The following is a 16323-nucleotide window of genomic DNA, read 5'->3' as shown; positions in this document are numbered from 1 at the left end:
TATACTCGAATTTATAACGTTGAAGAAGCAAGACCTTTCGTTTTCGTTTTCGCCCAGTTCTTATTAAATATTACGCAGCCACCTTTTTGTTTTGTGATTTAAAGTGTGAGATAAACTAATTTCGTTATACATTTTGGCGCCCCCGGGTGGACAATAGTGCAAAATATTTAATAAATAAACAAAAACAAACAAAGTGACAGTGACACTGTGTAATTACACACAAAAAAAAAAAAAAATAAATAAATAAACATACAATTTAAAGAGCTGCTCGCGACGCGTCCGTGCTGTGGAAAATAAAACCCAAAAATCACCGCGTCGTGAAACCCTCAATCCTCCAGCCTCCAGGATCATCACCGCAGGATCTTCGCCACTCATCAATACCAATCTCCTTCCATGCCGTGCACCTGCATCGACTGCAACAGGAAAGTGGCAGCGGGATTAAAGGATCCCAAGGCAGAACCCCAGGTATTTGTGCGAAAAATTGAAAGTTGAGAAGAGACAAATTAAATCTTCGTCTTGTGTTGAAATATTGCACCCTCCTTTCAATTCTTGGCGCATACGTACTTGAAATTAGTAGAGCTTAAAAATTTGAGTAGTTAGTTAAATTATTAACAAACTGCCTGTGGCTAAAATTGACAAAAACATACATTGTAAATACATATCCACATCACTGTCGCCCTCCCCTTTACCCCTCGTTCGTTTTCGCCAAACAAAATAGTTAAATTTAGTGCAGCCAAACATTTATTTATATACAAATATATGTACAAATATAATACATATTTACGTGCATAAATAATTTGGCGTACATACAAATATATGCAGCGGTAAAATTTTCGTTTTCGCTCCAACCGTTGTCCGCTGCTATATATGTATGTATGTATATGCATTAGTTTGGCGCATTTTATTTTACCGGAACGCCAAGTGACGCGCTACCCTATAATTGTGGGGTATACACCTTTTTCGGTGTCATTGGCAACCAACTATTTTTTTGGATACTCAGTGCCTCGACTATCAACATAATTCGACTATCAAAATAATTAATTAATTATTTTATCTTTTTTCGCCATATTAATTAATTATTTTTCGTTTTCGCTAGATATTAAATTAAATATCCTTTTTTCGTTCGTTTTCGTTTTTTGAATTTAATTTATTAATTAAATAATTAAAATTAAAAAATTTGTTATATTAGTCAAAATTTTTATTTTTTTTGCTAATTAACAAATAAATTAAAAAATTTTTATTTAAAAATAAAAACAAAAATTTTAAATTTTTTTATCGTCGTCTGTTTATTAAAAATAAATAAATAAATTTAAAAATGGAAAGTAATAAACAGAAAGTAAAATCCACGACTCTTGATGAATTAAGAAGAAGATTAAATGTCAGAGTAAAAAGCATTCGCCGGTTAGAGGAACGTTTGGAAGCTGGGTCAGTTCCTTTAGTGAAGACCGAGCTAGAGTGCCGGCTTCAGGTTTTAAATGAGACAATATTTAAGGCAAACGAGTTGCAAGACCAGATCGAGCAATTAGATGAGGAAGATGAATTTGGAGCCGAGTTGGAAGAATTAGAGATAACAACTAAGGCAAGGGTGATGTCTTTATTAAATGCTTTCACGTTAGCTGAAGAGTCCCCACCAGCTACTGCAATTTCTGCAGCCCCAACTCGAGCTCGACTTCCCAGTTTGGCATTGCCAAAATTCAGTGGAAACTATTCGGAGTTTAAAAATTTCATGAGTCTCTTTGAGACATTAGTAGACAAGGATGTGAACATTCCTGTTATCGAGAAATTTAACCATTTAATTTCTTGCCTCTCTGGTGAAGCCTTAGGAACTATCAAGGCATTCCAAGTCACCGAGAGTAATTATGACAAAGCTATTGCTAGTCTAAAAAGAGTTTACGATAACGAATGTCTCATCTTTGCGAACCAAATAAGCAAATTATTCAGCCTTCCGAAAGTTTCCCAGCCGTCTGCGTCGTCGTTGAGAGGTCTCATCGACACAGTGTCATCGATCTATGGGTCACTTTTATCCATAGGAGATGACACTAAAATTGCAAACTCAATGATCATTCATTTAGTTTTGAGTAGAGTAGATCCAGTGACCAGAGAAAAATGGGAAGAGTCACTGGATTATGAGGAATTGCCGCTGTGGTCCGATTTCGAAAAAATATTAAACCGTAGGTACCAGCACCTGTCCGCTGAAGAGACTGGCAAGCCAAAGCAGGAGAAAATTGGGTTCGGGAAGCAGCACAATAGGAGTTCGTTGGCTTGCTCCGCTTCCAATAAACAAGCTTGCAGTTATTGCAACGCACAAGACCATAGTCTTGCCCAGTGTAGTCCGTTCGCTCGCCTTGCTGTAATGCAACGGTTTGAGTTTGTCAAGTCAGCCTCATTATGTTTAAATTGTCTGCGAAAAGGTCACACGGTTGCGAAGTGTAAATCGACTAGATGTCAAATTTGTGCAAGATCGCACCACAAACTTCTGCACCGATTTACTGTGACCGAAAATAACTTGGCGTTACCACCACCAAATGAACATCCTCCCCCAGCGCTACATCTTGATGGCCCTTCTACGTCACATGCTTTGCATGCGTCATCACTAGAAAGGGTTTTGTTAGCGACGTCGATCGTAAGCGTTAGAACTAAAAATGGCGAGCATATATTGGCCCGAGCACTACTTGACTCTGGGTCTCAAATGAACTTCATTACTGAAGAACTTGCTCAACGCTTACAGATCCGTAGGGAGGAATCGTGTATCAACTTGCTTGGAATTGGTCAAGCTAATTCCCAGGTTAAGAAAAAGATACACACTGTGGTGAAGTCAACGATTAATGGTAGTGAGTTTCCGTTCGACTTTTGGATTTTGAGAACTATCTCGGGTTATCACCCTGACCAGTCAGTGAACGTGAAAGATTGGGACCTACCAAAGAACTTGCCGCTAGCAGACCCATATTTCTACAAACCTCAGCGGATAGATATGTTAATTGGAGCTGAGTCATTTTTCGAATTGTTGTCCGTGGGCCAAATAAAACAAGGGCCAAACCATCCCATCCTCCAAAAAACTCTCCTTGGATGGATAGTATCGGGAAAATATAAGGCAAATACTTCAACTCCTCAACAGCCTGTCTCTAGCCTGAATTGCCAAGAAGAACTACTCGAGTCGATAGATGGCAATTTGAAAAAATTCTGGTCGTTGGAAGAAGTACCAACTTCCAAAAAGCTTTTGTCACCTGAACAAGAGTTATGTGAGGAACATTATCAGAAAAATACAGTTGTGCTGCCTTCAGGTCGATTTGAAGTCAGGCTTCCATTTAAATCGGATCCAAGCGTTTTGGGAAACTCGTTCGAGGTAGCCAAACGCCGTTTTTTGTCGCTCGAGAAAAGATTATCTCGAGATCCGAATTTAAAGAAAATGTATGTGGAATTTATGGAAGAATACGAATCCTTAGGTCATATGTCCCCTACAAGCAATGATGTTCTTGCTACTCCACACTACGTCATACCCCATCAGTGTGTCTTACGGCCTCAAAGCACATCGACCAAATTACGAGTCGTGTTTGATGCGTCTTGTAAGACATCAACACATAAGTGTCTTAACGATCTGTTGATGGTTGGTCCTACCATCCAGGAAGAGTTGTATTCAATTCTTCTTAGGTTCCGGCTGAACAGATTCGCTCTGATAGCCGACATAAAAAAGATGTATCGCCAAGTAATGGTAAATGAAGCCGATAGGCGATACCAGTTGATAGTGTGGAGGAAAGACCCATCAGAGTCCTTGAAACTGTGCAAGCTCAACACCGTTACATATGGCACTGCGCCAGCCCCATTCCTGGCCATAAGGTGTTTGAAGAGGTTGAGTGAATCTGTGAAAAATACATTCCCTCGAGCTGCCGAAGTTATTGGGTCCGACTTTTACGTCGACGACATGTTAACGGGTGCTGGTTGCATTGAGGAGCTAAAGACAATTAAGTCTGAAGTAACTCAGGTTCTTCAAAACGCTGGGTTTGAATTGAGCAAGTGGTTTTCAAACTCGCCTGAAGTTACTGCATCCGAGAGCACGGTTAAGCCAATAACACTTTCGGACTCAGAACTGACTAAAGCATTAGGAATCGCTTGGGTTCCTAAAGAAGATGTATTTAAATTTGAAATTGATGCTTCAGTCATGGGTCAAAGGGCGACCAAGCGGAACATCCTTTCGGTGACATCGAAGTTGTTTGACCCCCTTGGCCTATTAAGCCCTATACTTATAAAAGGAAAGATCCTATTGCAGGAACTTTGGCTAAATAAGCTAGATTGGGATGAGTCAATTCCACTGCACTTAGAAACAGCGTGGAACAAAATACAAGTTGCCCTGTCGCAATTAGAGGACATCTCAATTCCGAGATTCGTGTTTACCGAGCCGATGTCACCGATTCAAATTCATGCCTTTTCTGACGCATCGATGAGAGCCTATGGAGCCTGCGTCTATATTCGTTGCAAATCTGCAGAAGGTATTAAAGTTTCATTGTTGACGGCAAAGTCCAAAGTAGCGCCGCTCAAGACAAAGACGCTCCCCCGTCTTGAGTTATGTGCCGCTCACCTTCTCGCAGATCTCTGCCGCAAGATAAAGCCTCTAATAAAAGTTCCGATCGAACGAAGTGTATTTTGGTCGGATTCAGAAGTAACTCTTCATTGGATTCGTTCCCATCCATCGTCGTTGTCAACGTTCGTATCGAATAGAGTAGCTGAAATTCAAGAGTGGTCAGATGATAGCACGTGGCGGCATGTACCAACTAAGCAGAACCCGGCAGATATAGTGTCCAGAGGTGGAGACGTAAAGGAGACTGTAGAATCGATCTGGTTTACAGGTCCATCGTTTTTAAAGGAACCGGAAGATAAGTGGCCGACGAGCCCCCGGTTTGATCTGTCACCAGAACTTATACAGATGGAAGCGAAAAAGAATGCGGTCGGATTAACCGCAATCGTATCTACCTCAGATTTATTGGAAGTGATAGAAGGTTATTCCTCTCACCTAAAACTGCTGCGAGTGTTCGTTTATATGTTCCGCTTTATAAGGAAATCGAAGAAATTAGTAGTGAATTCTGATATTGTTCCCTCACCTGTCGAATATAATGAAGCATTTAAGAAAATAGTCGAAATAGTCCAAGAGCACGAGTATCAAGATGAAATAGAAAAGATCCGAAAAAATTTAAGTGTTAGCCCTAGCCTACAAAAGTTAAATCCCTTTCTACACGAATCTTCAGAGGCTGGGCTTACCTTTTCGTTGGTGCGGGTTGGGGGGCGACTAGCTAATGCTCCTATATCGTACGATGCCAAGTTTCCAGTATTGTTGACAAAACGCTCTCAATTTGTTCAGAGCTACGTCCGATACTTGCACGAGTCGAATTTTCATGTGGGTCCACGAGCACTTGTGAGTCTTTTGCGACAGCGCATATGGATCGTAAATGCGCAGGAAGTCTGCAGTCAGACAGTACGGTCATGCATTCGCTGCTTTAAATGCAAGCCTCGTCTGATGACTCAAATCATGGGTGATTTACCCTTAGATAGAATTCGTGCTCTCCGCCCATTCTCCATATGTGGTGTTGATTTTTGTGGCCCTATAGATACGACATTGAAAATTCGTGGTAGGCCACCCTATAAGTCCTACATTGCCTTATTTGTTTGTTTTGCGTCCAAGGCAGTTCATTTAGAAGTAGTTTCCGACCTTTCAACTGATTCCTTTTTATTGGCTTTTCAAAGGTTCGTTGGGCGCCGAGGATGTCCGCAGATCGTGCACTGCGACAACGCGACGAACTTCGTCGGAGCGAGTCGCCACTTCGCAGACCTTCGTCGGAGAATCGAGGACGAGGTCGACGCGGTCACGCAATACGCATCAAAAAGCGGATGCGTATTTGCGTTCATACCGCCGCGGGCTCCGCACATGGGCGGACTATGGGAGGCAGGTGTGAAGTCTGCAAAACACCTACTCCTACGAGCGGTAGGGAACGCCAGACTGACCGCGGAGGAGCTGCAGACCGTCCTCGTTGGAGTCGAGGCCGTCCTGAACTCACGACCCCTCGGGGCTCTGAGTCAGGACCCAAGCGACGGCGAGGCGCTTACTCCCGGGCACCTGTTGACAGGCGGGCCGCTCATCGCCCCACCAGCACCGCGGACCCCGGACCAGCAGGGTCTAACGTGCTTGCGGCGATGGCGGCTTGTCTCGTCAATCAAGCAAATGTTTTGGCAGCGATGGTCCCGGGAGTACGTCTTGGGCCTACAGGCGCGGTCGAAGTGGCAGCACCAGGAGGACGACATCCGGACGGGCGAGCTGGTCCTGATCGCAGAGGATCACCAGCCGCCACAACAGTGGCTCACGGGACGAGTAGGAGCAACACACGCCGGCGCGGACGGAAGGGTCAGGGTCGCCGTCGTCCGAACTAGCTCTGGAGCGGAATATAGGAGAGCGGTCCACAAGCTGGCGCGGCTGCCAGTTAGTTGAAGCCTGATGGAGGCCTTCAACGGGGCCGGTGTAAATTGATTTACATTTATTAAAGTCGAAAATTTGTATTTTATTGAAGTCGAAAAATTTGAATTATAGTTATAGCTGAATTGTATTTGTTAGTTGTTAGTCTATAAATTTACTCTTAGATAGCTTAGGGCGGAGCGGGAGCGAAAGCTCATATTCGCTCTTGTGCGAATTCGCCCCGCTTCGCCGCAATAGATAAGTTAGGCTTAAGATTAGAGAAAGATTAGAAAATATACTCGAATTTATAACGTTGAAGAAGCAAGACCTTTCGTTTTCGTTTTCGCCCAGTTCTTATTAAATATTACGCAGCCACCTTTTTGTTTTGTGATTTAAAGTGTGAGATAAACTAATTTCGTTATACAATCCTAATGAAATTTGGTAGGTTGGATTAACTGACCCAAAATAGAATCTGTATTAAATTCCAGCTTTCTATCTTCAAAAACACGAAAGTTGGGTCATTTCCGATCATTCAGTTATATGGCAGCTATAGGATATAGTCGGCCGATCCATATAAAATTTGGCATGACGTAATTTTTTGCCAAAAACAGCTCTCATGTCAAATTTGAACTCTCTAACTCTAAAAACACAAAAGTTATACTATTTCCGATCAATCAGTTATATGGCAGCTATAGGATATAGTCGGCCGATCCGGGCCGTTCCGACTTATATACTGCGTGCAAAGGAAAGAAGGGTGTGTGCAAAGTTTCAAGACGATAGCTTTAAAACTGAGAGACTAGTTCGCGTAGAAACAGACAGACGGACAGACAGACGGACAGACGGACATGCTCATATCAACTCAGGAGGTGATCCTGATCAAGAATATATATACTTTATAGGGTCGGAGATGTCTCCTTCACTGCGTTGCACACTTTTGGACAAAATTATAATACCCTCTGCAAGGGTATAATAACTTAATCTTCTAGGAGAGTTGACTTTTGACTTATTAAACCTATTGCCTTAGCAGTGGATCGGAAAATAATAAAGGTTATTCGAAACTCAATAATTTGCACGTACAAGTCCACGTTTTTATTCTGATTGTCGAAGTTTTCCTTCTCCTTTAAAATTAGAGACGTGGTTTCTTTAACGTAAGCAATTTTAAGAAACAGAAACAGCAGGCCAGGGACGGCGACAACTTTAAGAAGGGGAAAGTTAACACACCCAGTTCCCACAAATGGAATTCGCAAAATTGCAGGCAATATCCGGTGGCCAACAAGCGCAGTTGCGCAAATCTCCGAGGGCAGTTGCCCGGAAATCGTCGCCAGGCGGAGCCTAGCTGCTGACCCGGCACTTTCTCACAGTGCCGGAACACTCGCCCAGCGCATGATCTGCACGCGCCGGATACCAAATGATGACCAGGCACCTTGGCGGCAGCGCTGCAGCGAGTCGGAAGCCACAAGCCTGGTTTTAGAAATAACTCCGCAGCAATAGCTGCGTTTATTATAAACAATATTAATTAACATTGTAATCCATTATTTTGGCCAAAACGGGTCCTTTAAAATAAAGAACAATAACTTAATCTTCTAGGAGAGTTGACTTTTGACTTTTGACTTATTAAACCTATTGCCTTAGCAGTGGATCGGAAAATAATAAAGGTGATTCGAAACTCAATAATTTGCACGTACAAGTCCACGCTTTTATTCTGATTGTCCAAGTTTTCCTTCTCCTTTAAAATCAGAGACGTGGTTTCTTTAACGTAAGCAATTTTAGGAAACAGAAACAGCAGGCCAGGGACGGCGACCACTTTAAGAAGGGAAAAGTTAACACACACAGTTCCCACAAAGGGAATTTGCAAAATTGCAGGCAATATCCGGTGGCCAACAAGCGCAGTTGCGCAAAATTCGGAACCTTTCCGGCAGCGCTGCAGCGAGTCGGAAGCCACAAGCCTAGTTTTAGAAATAACTCCGCAGCAATAGCTGCATTTATCATAAACAATATTATATAAAATTGTAACCTATTATTTTGGCCCAAACGGGTTTTATAAAATAAAGAACAATAACTTAATCTTCTGACTTATTATTACTATTGCCTTAGCAGTCGATCGGAAAATAATAAAGGTAATTCGAAACTCAATAATTTGCACGTACAAGTCCACGTTTTTATTCTGATTATCCAACTTTTCCTTCTCCTTTAAAATCAGAGACGTGGTTTCCTTAACGTAAGCAATTATATGAAACAGAAAAAGCAGGCCAGGGACGGTGACCACTTTAAGAAGGGGAAGTTAACACACCCAGTTCCCACAAAGGGAATTCGCAAAATTGCAGGCAATATCCGGTGGCCAACAAGCGCAGTTGCGCAAAATCTCCGGGGGCAGTTGCCCGGAGTTTGTCGCTAGGCGGAGCCTAGCTGCTATCCCGGCACATTCCCACAGTGCCAGGAACACTCGCCCAGCGCATGATCTGCAAGCGCCGGATACCAAGTGATGACCAGGCACCTTGGCGTCAGCGGTGCAGCGAGTCGGAGGCCACAAGCCTGGTTTTAGAAATAACTCCTGTAACGGCGCCTGAAGCGACCTATACATAAAGAAAACAAAGAGTCATATTTGAATTTAACCCTCGATAAATAAACAAAAAACAAGAAAGCAAAGCTAACTTCGGGCGGAGCCGAAGTTGATATACCCTTGCAGTTCAAAACTTGATATATATCGCAAACATCGGATATAGTTGGCCGATCCTTATGAAAATATGATAATATAACCCAATTTATTATAATACAAAATTTAAAACAAGGCCCAAACTTCTATCTTTAACAATACCAAAGTTGGTATTTTTTCCAAAAACCATTTTCGATCGTTCAGATATAGCAGCTATAGGATATAGTCGGCCGATCCTTTTGAAATCTGGCATGTCGTAATGTTTTGCCAAAAATAGCTGTCATGTAAAATTTGAACTCTCTAACTCTAAAAACACCAAATATATACCATTTCCGATCATTCAGTTATATGGCAGCTATAGGATATAGTCGGCCGATCCCGGCCGTTCCGACTTATATACTTCGTGCAAAGGAAAGAAGGGTGTGTGCAAAGTTTCAAGACGATAGCTTTAAAACTGAGAGACTAGTTTGCGTAGAAACAGACAGACAGACAGACGGACAGACGGACAGACGGACATGCTCATATCAACTCAGGAGGTGATCCTGATCAAGAATATATATACTTTATAGGGTCGGAGATGTCTCTTTCACTGCGTTGCACACTTTTGGACAAAATTATAATACCCTCTGCAAGGGTATAAAAATATCCCATTTATCGAGAGTTGCCACGTAGGCGAACCATCGGCCAGCTGATCGAGAATTGATCTGGACTGGTCAGTCTAAGAAAGGGTAGGAAATGGCGTGGGAGATTTTCAATTTGGAACTCACGAAAAGTCGGACGTGCAAAGAGAAAAAATAGAACTCTTCCTTTTCTTTTTGTCCGTTTCCACGCGGGTTAAATCTGGCACGCGGTCGCACAATTGCGGCATCGGGCTCGGAAAAGCCGAACAAGAAAACTGCCAATCGGGACCGCGGGATCGTTGACAAGTGCAAGAGGCTAACCTGCGAGTGCAAGAGGCTAACCTGCAAGAACAACAGAAGTGGCCCAGGAACACGCGGTCACCGTGCCAGACCAGAGCGACCAATTCCGTTATCCCGTGCCGGACCAGAGCGACCAATTCCGATATTCTGATTCCGACCAGAGCGACGCTGGAAACTTGGCCAGGAGAACGGAGAACCCGACGTACGGGGCCGACGTTTTCCCGCAACCCCGAAGAGATCCTCTCGGGGGAAAACCTCTTGGGAAAGCGGGCCTCGTCACTGGAAAGCTACCCGGAGTCCCGCACGTGTAGAGCGGGAGAGCGAGAGAAAGAGGCATCCACGTGGGACCGCTGAGCCCAGAGATAGAAGGAGGAACAACGGAGAGAAGCGAATTGGAAAAACCGTTAAGGAGCTCAGACTAAGGAGAATCCACAAGTGTTCCGCGCAAAGGAGAAGCAGAAAAAGATGAAAGCGAATAAAAATTAGTGGACTCGAATAAACTCGAATAAAGTTTAGTGGACGAAGGAAGCGGCAGAAAAGTGACAAGCGGCAGAAAAAGTGAAAAGAGACCACGTGGTGAATAGGCAAAGAAGCCGAGATCATGGAAAATTAGTAAAGAGTTTAAGTTTGAAAGAAAAATCTGTATTAAAAGAAATGTGGAAAAGAAAAGAATGAATTAAGAAATGTTTAAATAAAGTTTAAGCTGACGCTAGTGTTAAGTAGACTTCTGCATGAATGTATCCAAAATGACAAATGAATCATTTATTTTAAAAGTGGGCACACTTTTTTTTCAGCACAGTATATACCAAATATATACCATAAAAAAAAAAAACTTACTAAAAAATGACATTATTCGACCATCTCGGTCTCCCTACAATAACCCCATATGGGTTGTCGATAAAAAGGGCTCCGACGCTTCGGGATCGCCCAATAAACGCTTGGTAGTCGATTTCAGAAAGTTAAATTTGAAAACTATTGCCGATAAATACCCCATGCCGAGTATAAATATGATACTGTCGAATCTGGGAAGGGCCAAATTTTTCACTACCCTCGACCTTAAGTCCGGATACCACCAGATAGAGCTTGCGGAATTGGACAGGGAGAAAACTTCTTTTTCGGTCAATGGAGGCAAGTACGAGTTCTGCCGGCTACCCTTCGGACTAAAAAATGCCTCAAGCATTTTTCAAAGGGCAATAGACGATGTCCTCCGGGAGAAAATAGGAAGGATCTGTTACGTCTATGTGGATGACGTTATTGTCTTTTCAGAAACTGAAGAATCTCATGTTGACCATATTGCGGATGTTTTAAAATGCCTGCAGGACGCCAACATGCGAGTGTCCAAGCAAAAGTCACACTTTTTTAAAGAAAGTGTCGACTTCCTCGGTTTTGTTGTGACAAAGGAGGGTACTAGGACAAGCCAGGACAAGGTAAAAGCCATCAAGGATTTTAAACAGCCAAGTAATTTGTTCGAGCTGAGATCGTTCTTGGGCTTAGCGAGTTACTATCGATGCTTCATCAAAGATTTCGCATCAATAGCGAGACCTTTGACAGAGTTACTGAAGGGTGAAGGTGGCAGGGTCAGCAAATACCGTTCAAAAGGCATTTCGGTGAGCTTCGATGAGTCCCAGTTAAGCGCATTTGACAAGCTTAGAAATATTCTTGCTTCAGAGGACGTTATCCTCCATTACCCAGATTTTACGCGACCATTTGATTTGACAACTGATGCTTCATCCTTTGGCATAGGTGCAGTTTTGTCTCAGGGAAATAGGCCTATAACGATGATATCCAGAACGTTGAAGGATAGGGAATTAAATTATGCCACGAATGAAAGGGAACTACTAGCAATTGTATGGGCCTTGGATAGTCTTCGTCACTATCTCTATGGGAAAAGTGACATAAACATATTTACGGACCATCAGCCCCTTATATTTGCGGTTTCTGATAAGAATCCTAATTCAAAACTCAAGCGCTGGAAGGCCCGCATTGAAGAAAGTGGTGCAAAGCTCATGTATAAGCCAGGAAAGGAAAACTGTGTGGCGGACGCTTTGTCGCGGCAACGTATTCACACTCTGCAAAGTTCAGCGGAGTCGGATCGAGCCACTATTCACAGTGAAGAGTCATCAACACTTGTTATTGATGCCACGGAAAAGCCAGTTAACTGTTTTCAAAACCAAATCATATTGCAGGAGGCGTCCACGTCAAATAAGCGACTATTTATTGTGTTTGGTACTAAGACTCGACATCAAATTGATTTTTCTGATTGGGAGACATTGGTGGACTTAGTGAAAGACGTAGTAAAGCCCAACGTCGTGAACGCCATACATTGTAAGCTTCCAATTTTGGCCCGCATTCAAGATAGCCTGGTTCGGCTCTTCCCGGCCACTAGATTTTGGTATTGTAAGTATTGGGTGTCGGACGTTATCAGACCGGACGAGCAAAGAGAAATACTAGTTGTGGAGTATAACAGGGCTCACAGAGCTGCCCAGGAAAATATTAAACAAGTGCTGCTTGACTATTATTTTCCAAAAATGGGCAAAATAGCAACTGAAATCGTTCTAAACTGCAGGATTTGTCAGAAAGCAAAATATAATAGGCACCCATTGAAGCAGGAATTAGGAATTTCGCCAATACCATCGCGGGTGGGAGAGATGTTACACATGGACATCTTCTCAACAGGAGGAAAGTACTTTCTCACTGCTGTCGATAAATTCAGCAAGTTTGCGGTGGTCCAGCCAATAGCAATCGCGCGCCATTTTAGATGTAAAAATTCCAATCCTTCAACTGGTGAATCTCTTCTCTAATGTTCGATCGATTTATTGCGATAATGAGGCATCGTTTAACTCCGAAACTATACGGTCCATGCTGAAAAATCATTACGATATCGATATAGCAACTGCCCCACCTTTACACAGCACATCAAATGGACAGGTGGAAAGATTCCACAGTACTCTTATAGAAATTGCCAGGTGTCTAAAATTGGAGAGGAAAATAGACGATGTCACGCAATTATTCCTTCAGGCGACTATAGAGTACAATAGGTCATTTCACTCTGTCATTAATAGAAAACCTATTGAGATCATTCATGCTAGTGCTGACTCTGCCCCGGACATAATTATGAACCTTAAAAAGGCACAGCAGGAGCAGTTAAATCGTGACAATCCAGCTCGACAGAATAGGGTATTTAACGTAGGTGAGAGAGTTTTAGTAAAAACCAACAAGAGACTGGGAGATAAGCTTACTCCTTTGTATGTCGAGAACAGGGTCGAAGCTGATACTGGGACAACGGTCCTAATTAATGGAAGGGTGGTCCACAAGGACAATATTTGATAAGGGACACCAAAAAATAAAAAAAAATATTGTTTCCCAGGCTTAATGTACCAAATTGTGTTAGGTACCCCAAACTCTGAAAACAATATTTAGTTTGTATTAATATTTAGATGAAAATACTAGCTAATAAGAAATTGTTGAATTTTGTAAAATCATTATTTAGTTTGTATGGTGTATCTTATACATCTTATGATATGTATCTTCTCCGATCGCACTCATACCATACGCCAGATATCACACGCTTTCATGTCATAGGCTACGACTTACCATTCGCAGCGATTCAAGGATAACCCATGCGCCTCTCCACCGCAACGAAGTGCTCTCAGACTCCACTCCACTTTAAGACTGTCCTTTTTTCACTAAACGAAAAAAGCCCGCAGCATATAACGGAGCTGCAATTACCTACAACAAAATGCCAGCTGCAGCATCGCTTAACTGCTTCGCGTTCTGCGTATCGATAAAGATAAAGATTTATCAGACGGCGAAGCAGAGCCTCGATAGTGGTGACTCAAATCCTCGCTAACATGGATATGGCCGAGGACGTCCATGTTTTGAAAAAGGAGAGTAGTTAACAATGCAACGGTTATCTAAGATAAGGACACGAAGACGGACGACGCATATGGTCTTACGACGGGCGTTGGCCGACGGCTGTGGTCTGTGCGAGCTAGGGTTACGACTAAGCTCTCCTTATCTTAAGTTAGTTAGTTCTGATCTGACAGCCGAAGAATAAAGGCACCTCTTCTAAGTCTTATGTTTTATTCCTAATCACCGTTGGAGGAATAACTGTAGCCACGACCCGGCTACCAGTTTACAAGAAGAGGATCAGCAGCATCATTGTCACTGATCGTGGCCACCACCTGGTCTTGATCGATGCCCTGCATCGTTACGGAAGTGCAGAGACATCTACAAAGTGTCCGACCGTTGTGGGCAGCAACTTGCCGCATCGGTTTTGTCAGAACCCACTATTCCGTGAGCAGCACGTGCCACGGTGGAACCCTCCTGCAAGAGCTGTGCAGGTGGAGAATGTTGTAGGCAAACACGCTGCCACAACCAAACCAAACCTTATCTTGTACAGTATAGAATGAGTGCAGTGTTTTTAAAACACTACACTACTGTACAGATCTGTTATGTCACAAATGAGTACATTCATGCAGAAGTCTAGTGTTAAGTGAATTGCACTGAAAAAAATGAAAAGTGAAGAAATATGAAGTTTAAAGAAGAGAAAAGAAAAAATGTAGGAAAAAAAAATTTAAGCAAAAATATTTAATAAAAATTTAAGCCATCATTATTAATTAGTGAGATATATTGTTTTCCTATTTTTTTATACCCTTGCAGAGGGAATTATAATTTTGGTCAAAAGTGTGCAACGCAGTGAAGGAGACATCTCCGACCCTATAAAGTATATATATTCTTGATCAGGAGCACCTCCTGAGTTGATATGAGCATGTCCGTCTGTCCGTCTGTCTGTCCGTCTGTCTGTTTCTACGCGAACTAGTCTCTCAGTTTTAAAGCTATCGTCTTGAAACTTTGCACACACCCTTATTTCCTTTGCACGCAGTATATAAGTCGGAACGGCCGGGATCGGCCGACTATATCCTATAGCTGCCATATAACTGATTGATCGGAAATGGTATAACTTTGGTGTTTTTAGAGTTAGAGATTTCAAATTTGACATGAGAGCTATTTTTGGCAACAAATTACGACATGCCAAATTTCATAAGGATCGGCCGACTATATCTTATAGCTGCCATATAACTGAACGATCGGAAATGACCCAACTTTCGTGTTTTTGAAGATAGAAAGCTGGAATTTGGTACAGATTATATTTTTGGTCAGTTAATCCGACCTACGAAATTTCATAAGGATCGGCCGACTATATCCTATAGCTGCCATATAACTGAACGATCTGAAATGGTATTTGGTAGAAATATCAACATTCGTATTTTTGAAGATAGAAGCTTGGGACTTTTTTTATACCCTTGCAGAGGGTATTATAATTTTGGTCAAAAGTGTGCAACGCAGTGAAGGAGACATCTCCGACCCTATAAAGTATATATATTCTTGATCAGGATCACCTCCTGAGTTGATATGAGCATGTCCGTCTGTCCGTCTGTCTGTCCGTCTGTCTGTTTCTACGCAAACTAGTCTCTCAGTTTTAAAGCTATCGTCTTGAAACTTTGCACACACCCTTCTTTCCTTTGCACGCAGTATATAAGTCGGAACGGCCCGGATCGGCCGACTATATCCTATAGCTGCCATATAACTGATTGATCGGAAATGGTATAACTTTTGTGTTTTTAGAGTTAGAGATTTCAAATTTGACATGAGAGCTATTTTTGGCAAAACATTACGTCATGCCAATTTTCATAAGGATCGGCCGACTATATCCTATAGCTGCCATATAACTGAACGATCGGAAATGACCCAACTTTCGTGTTTTTGAAGATAGTAAGCTGGAACTTGGTACAGATTATATATTTGGTCAGTTGATCCGACCTACTAAATTTCATTAGGATCGGCCGACTATATCCTATAGCTGCCATATAACTGAACGATCGGAAATGGTACTTGGTAGAAATATCAACTTTCGTATTTTTGAAGATAGAAGTTTGGGATTTTTTTTAGATTTTGTATTGTAAAATATTGGATTATATATTCCTATTCCCATAAGGATCGGCCAACTATATCCGATGTTTGCGATATATATCCGGTTTTAACTGCAAGGGTATATAAACTTCGGCTCCGCCCGAAGTAAGCTTTCCTTTCTTGTTTAGATTTTTTATTGTAATTAATTGGTTTTATTATGATAAATCATAATCATAAGGATCGGCCAACTATATCCGATGTTTGCGATATATATCCGGTTTTAACTGCAAGGGTATATAAACTTCGGCTCCGTCCGAAGTTAGCTTTCCTTTCTTGTTATTCTTGATCTGGATCACCTCTTGAGTTGATATGAGCATGTCCGTCTGTCTGTCTGTCCGTTT

The 16323-nt window shown here is 42.2% G+C and overlaps 1 protein-coding gene across 1 annotated transcript; it reads left to right on the top strand.

Moving 5' to 3' along the window:
* Positions 1-275: 275 nt before the first annotated feature.
* LOC138925520 (uncharacterized) lies at positions 276-6748 on the top strand. The gene is made up of 2 exons (XM_070276247.1): positions 276-465; positions 5734-6748. The coding sequence occupies exons 1-2, from the start codon at positions 394-396 to the stop codon at positions 6412-6414; spliced, it is 753 nt and encodes a 250-aa protein (XP_070132348.1). The 5' UTR covers positions 276-393; the 3' UTR covers positions 6415-6748.
* The last annotated feature ends 9575 nt before the right edge of the window (positions 6749-16323 follow it).

This window comes from Drosophila bipectinata, chromosome XR, assembly GCF_030179905.1.
Source record: "Drosophila bipectinata strain 14024-0381.07 chromosome XR, DbipHiC1v2, whole genome shotgun sequence".
NCBI classification, from domain to species: Eukaryota; Metazoa; Arthropoda; class Insecta; order Diptera; family Drosophilidae; genus Drosophila; species Drosophila bipectinata.
The sequence above is the reverse complement of the archived record's forward strand: the minus strand, read 5'-3'. Positions and strand labels throughout refer to the sequence as shown.

Coding starts and splice junctions, on each gene's coding strand:
- LOC138925520 (XM_070276247.1), top strand. CDS start 394: ATGCCGTGCACCTGCATCGACTGCAACAGGAAAGTGGCAGCGGGATTA. Junction 466..5,733: donor ATCCCAAGGCAGAACCCCAG/GTATTTGTGCGA, acceptor GGCTTTTCAAAG/GTTCGTTGGGCGCCGAGGAT.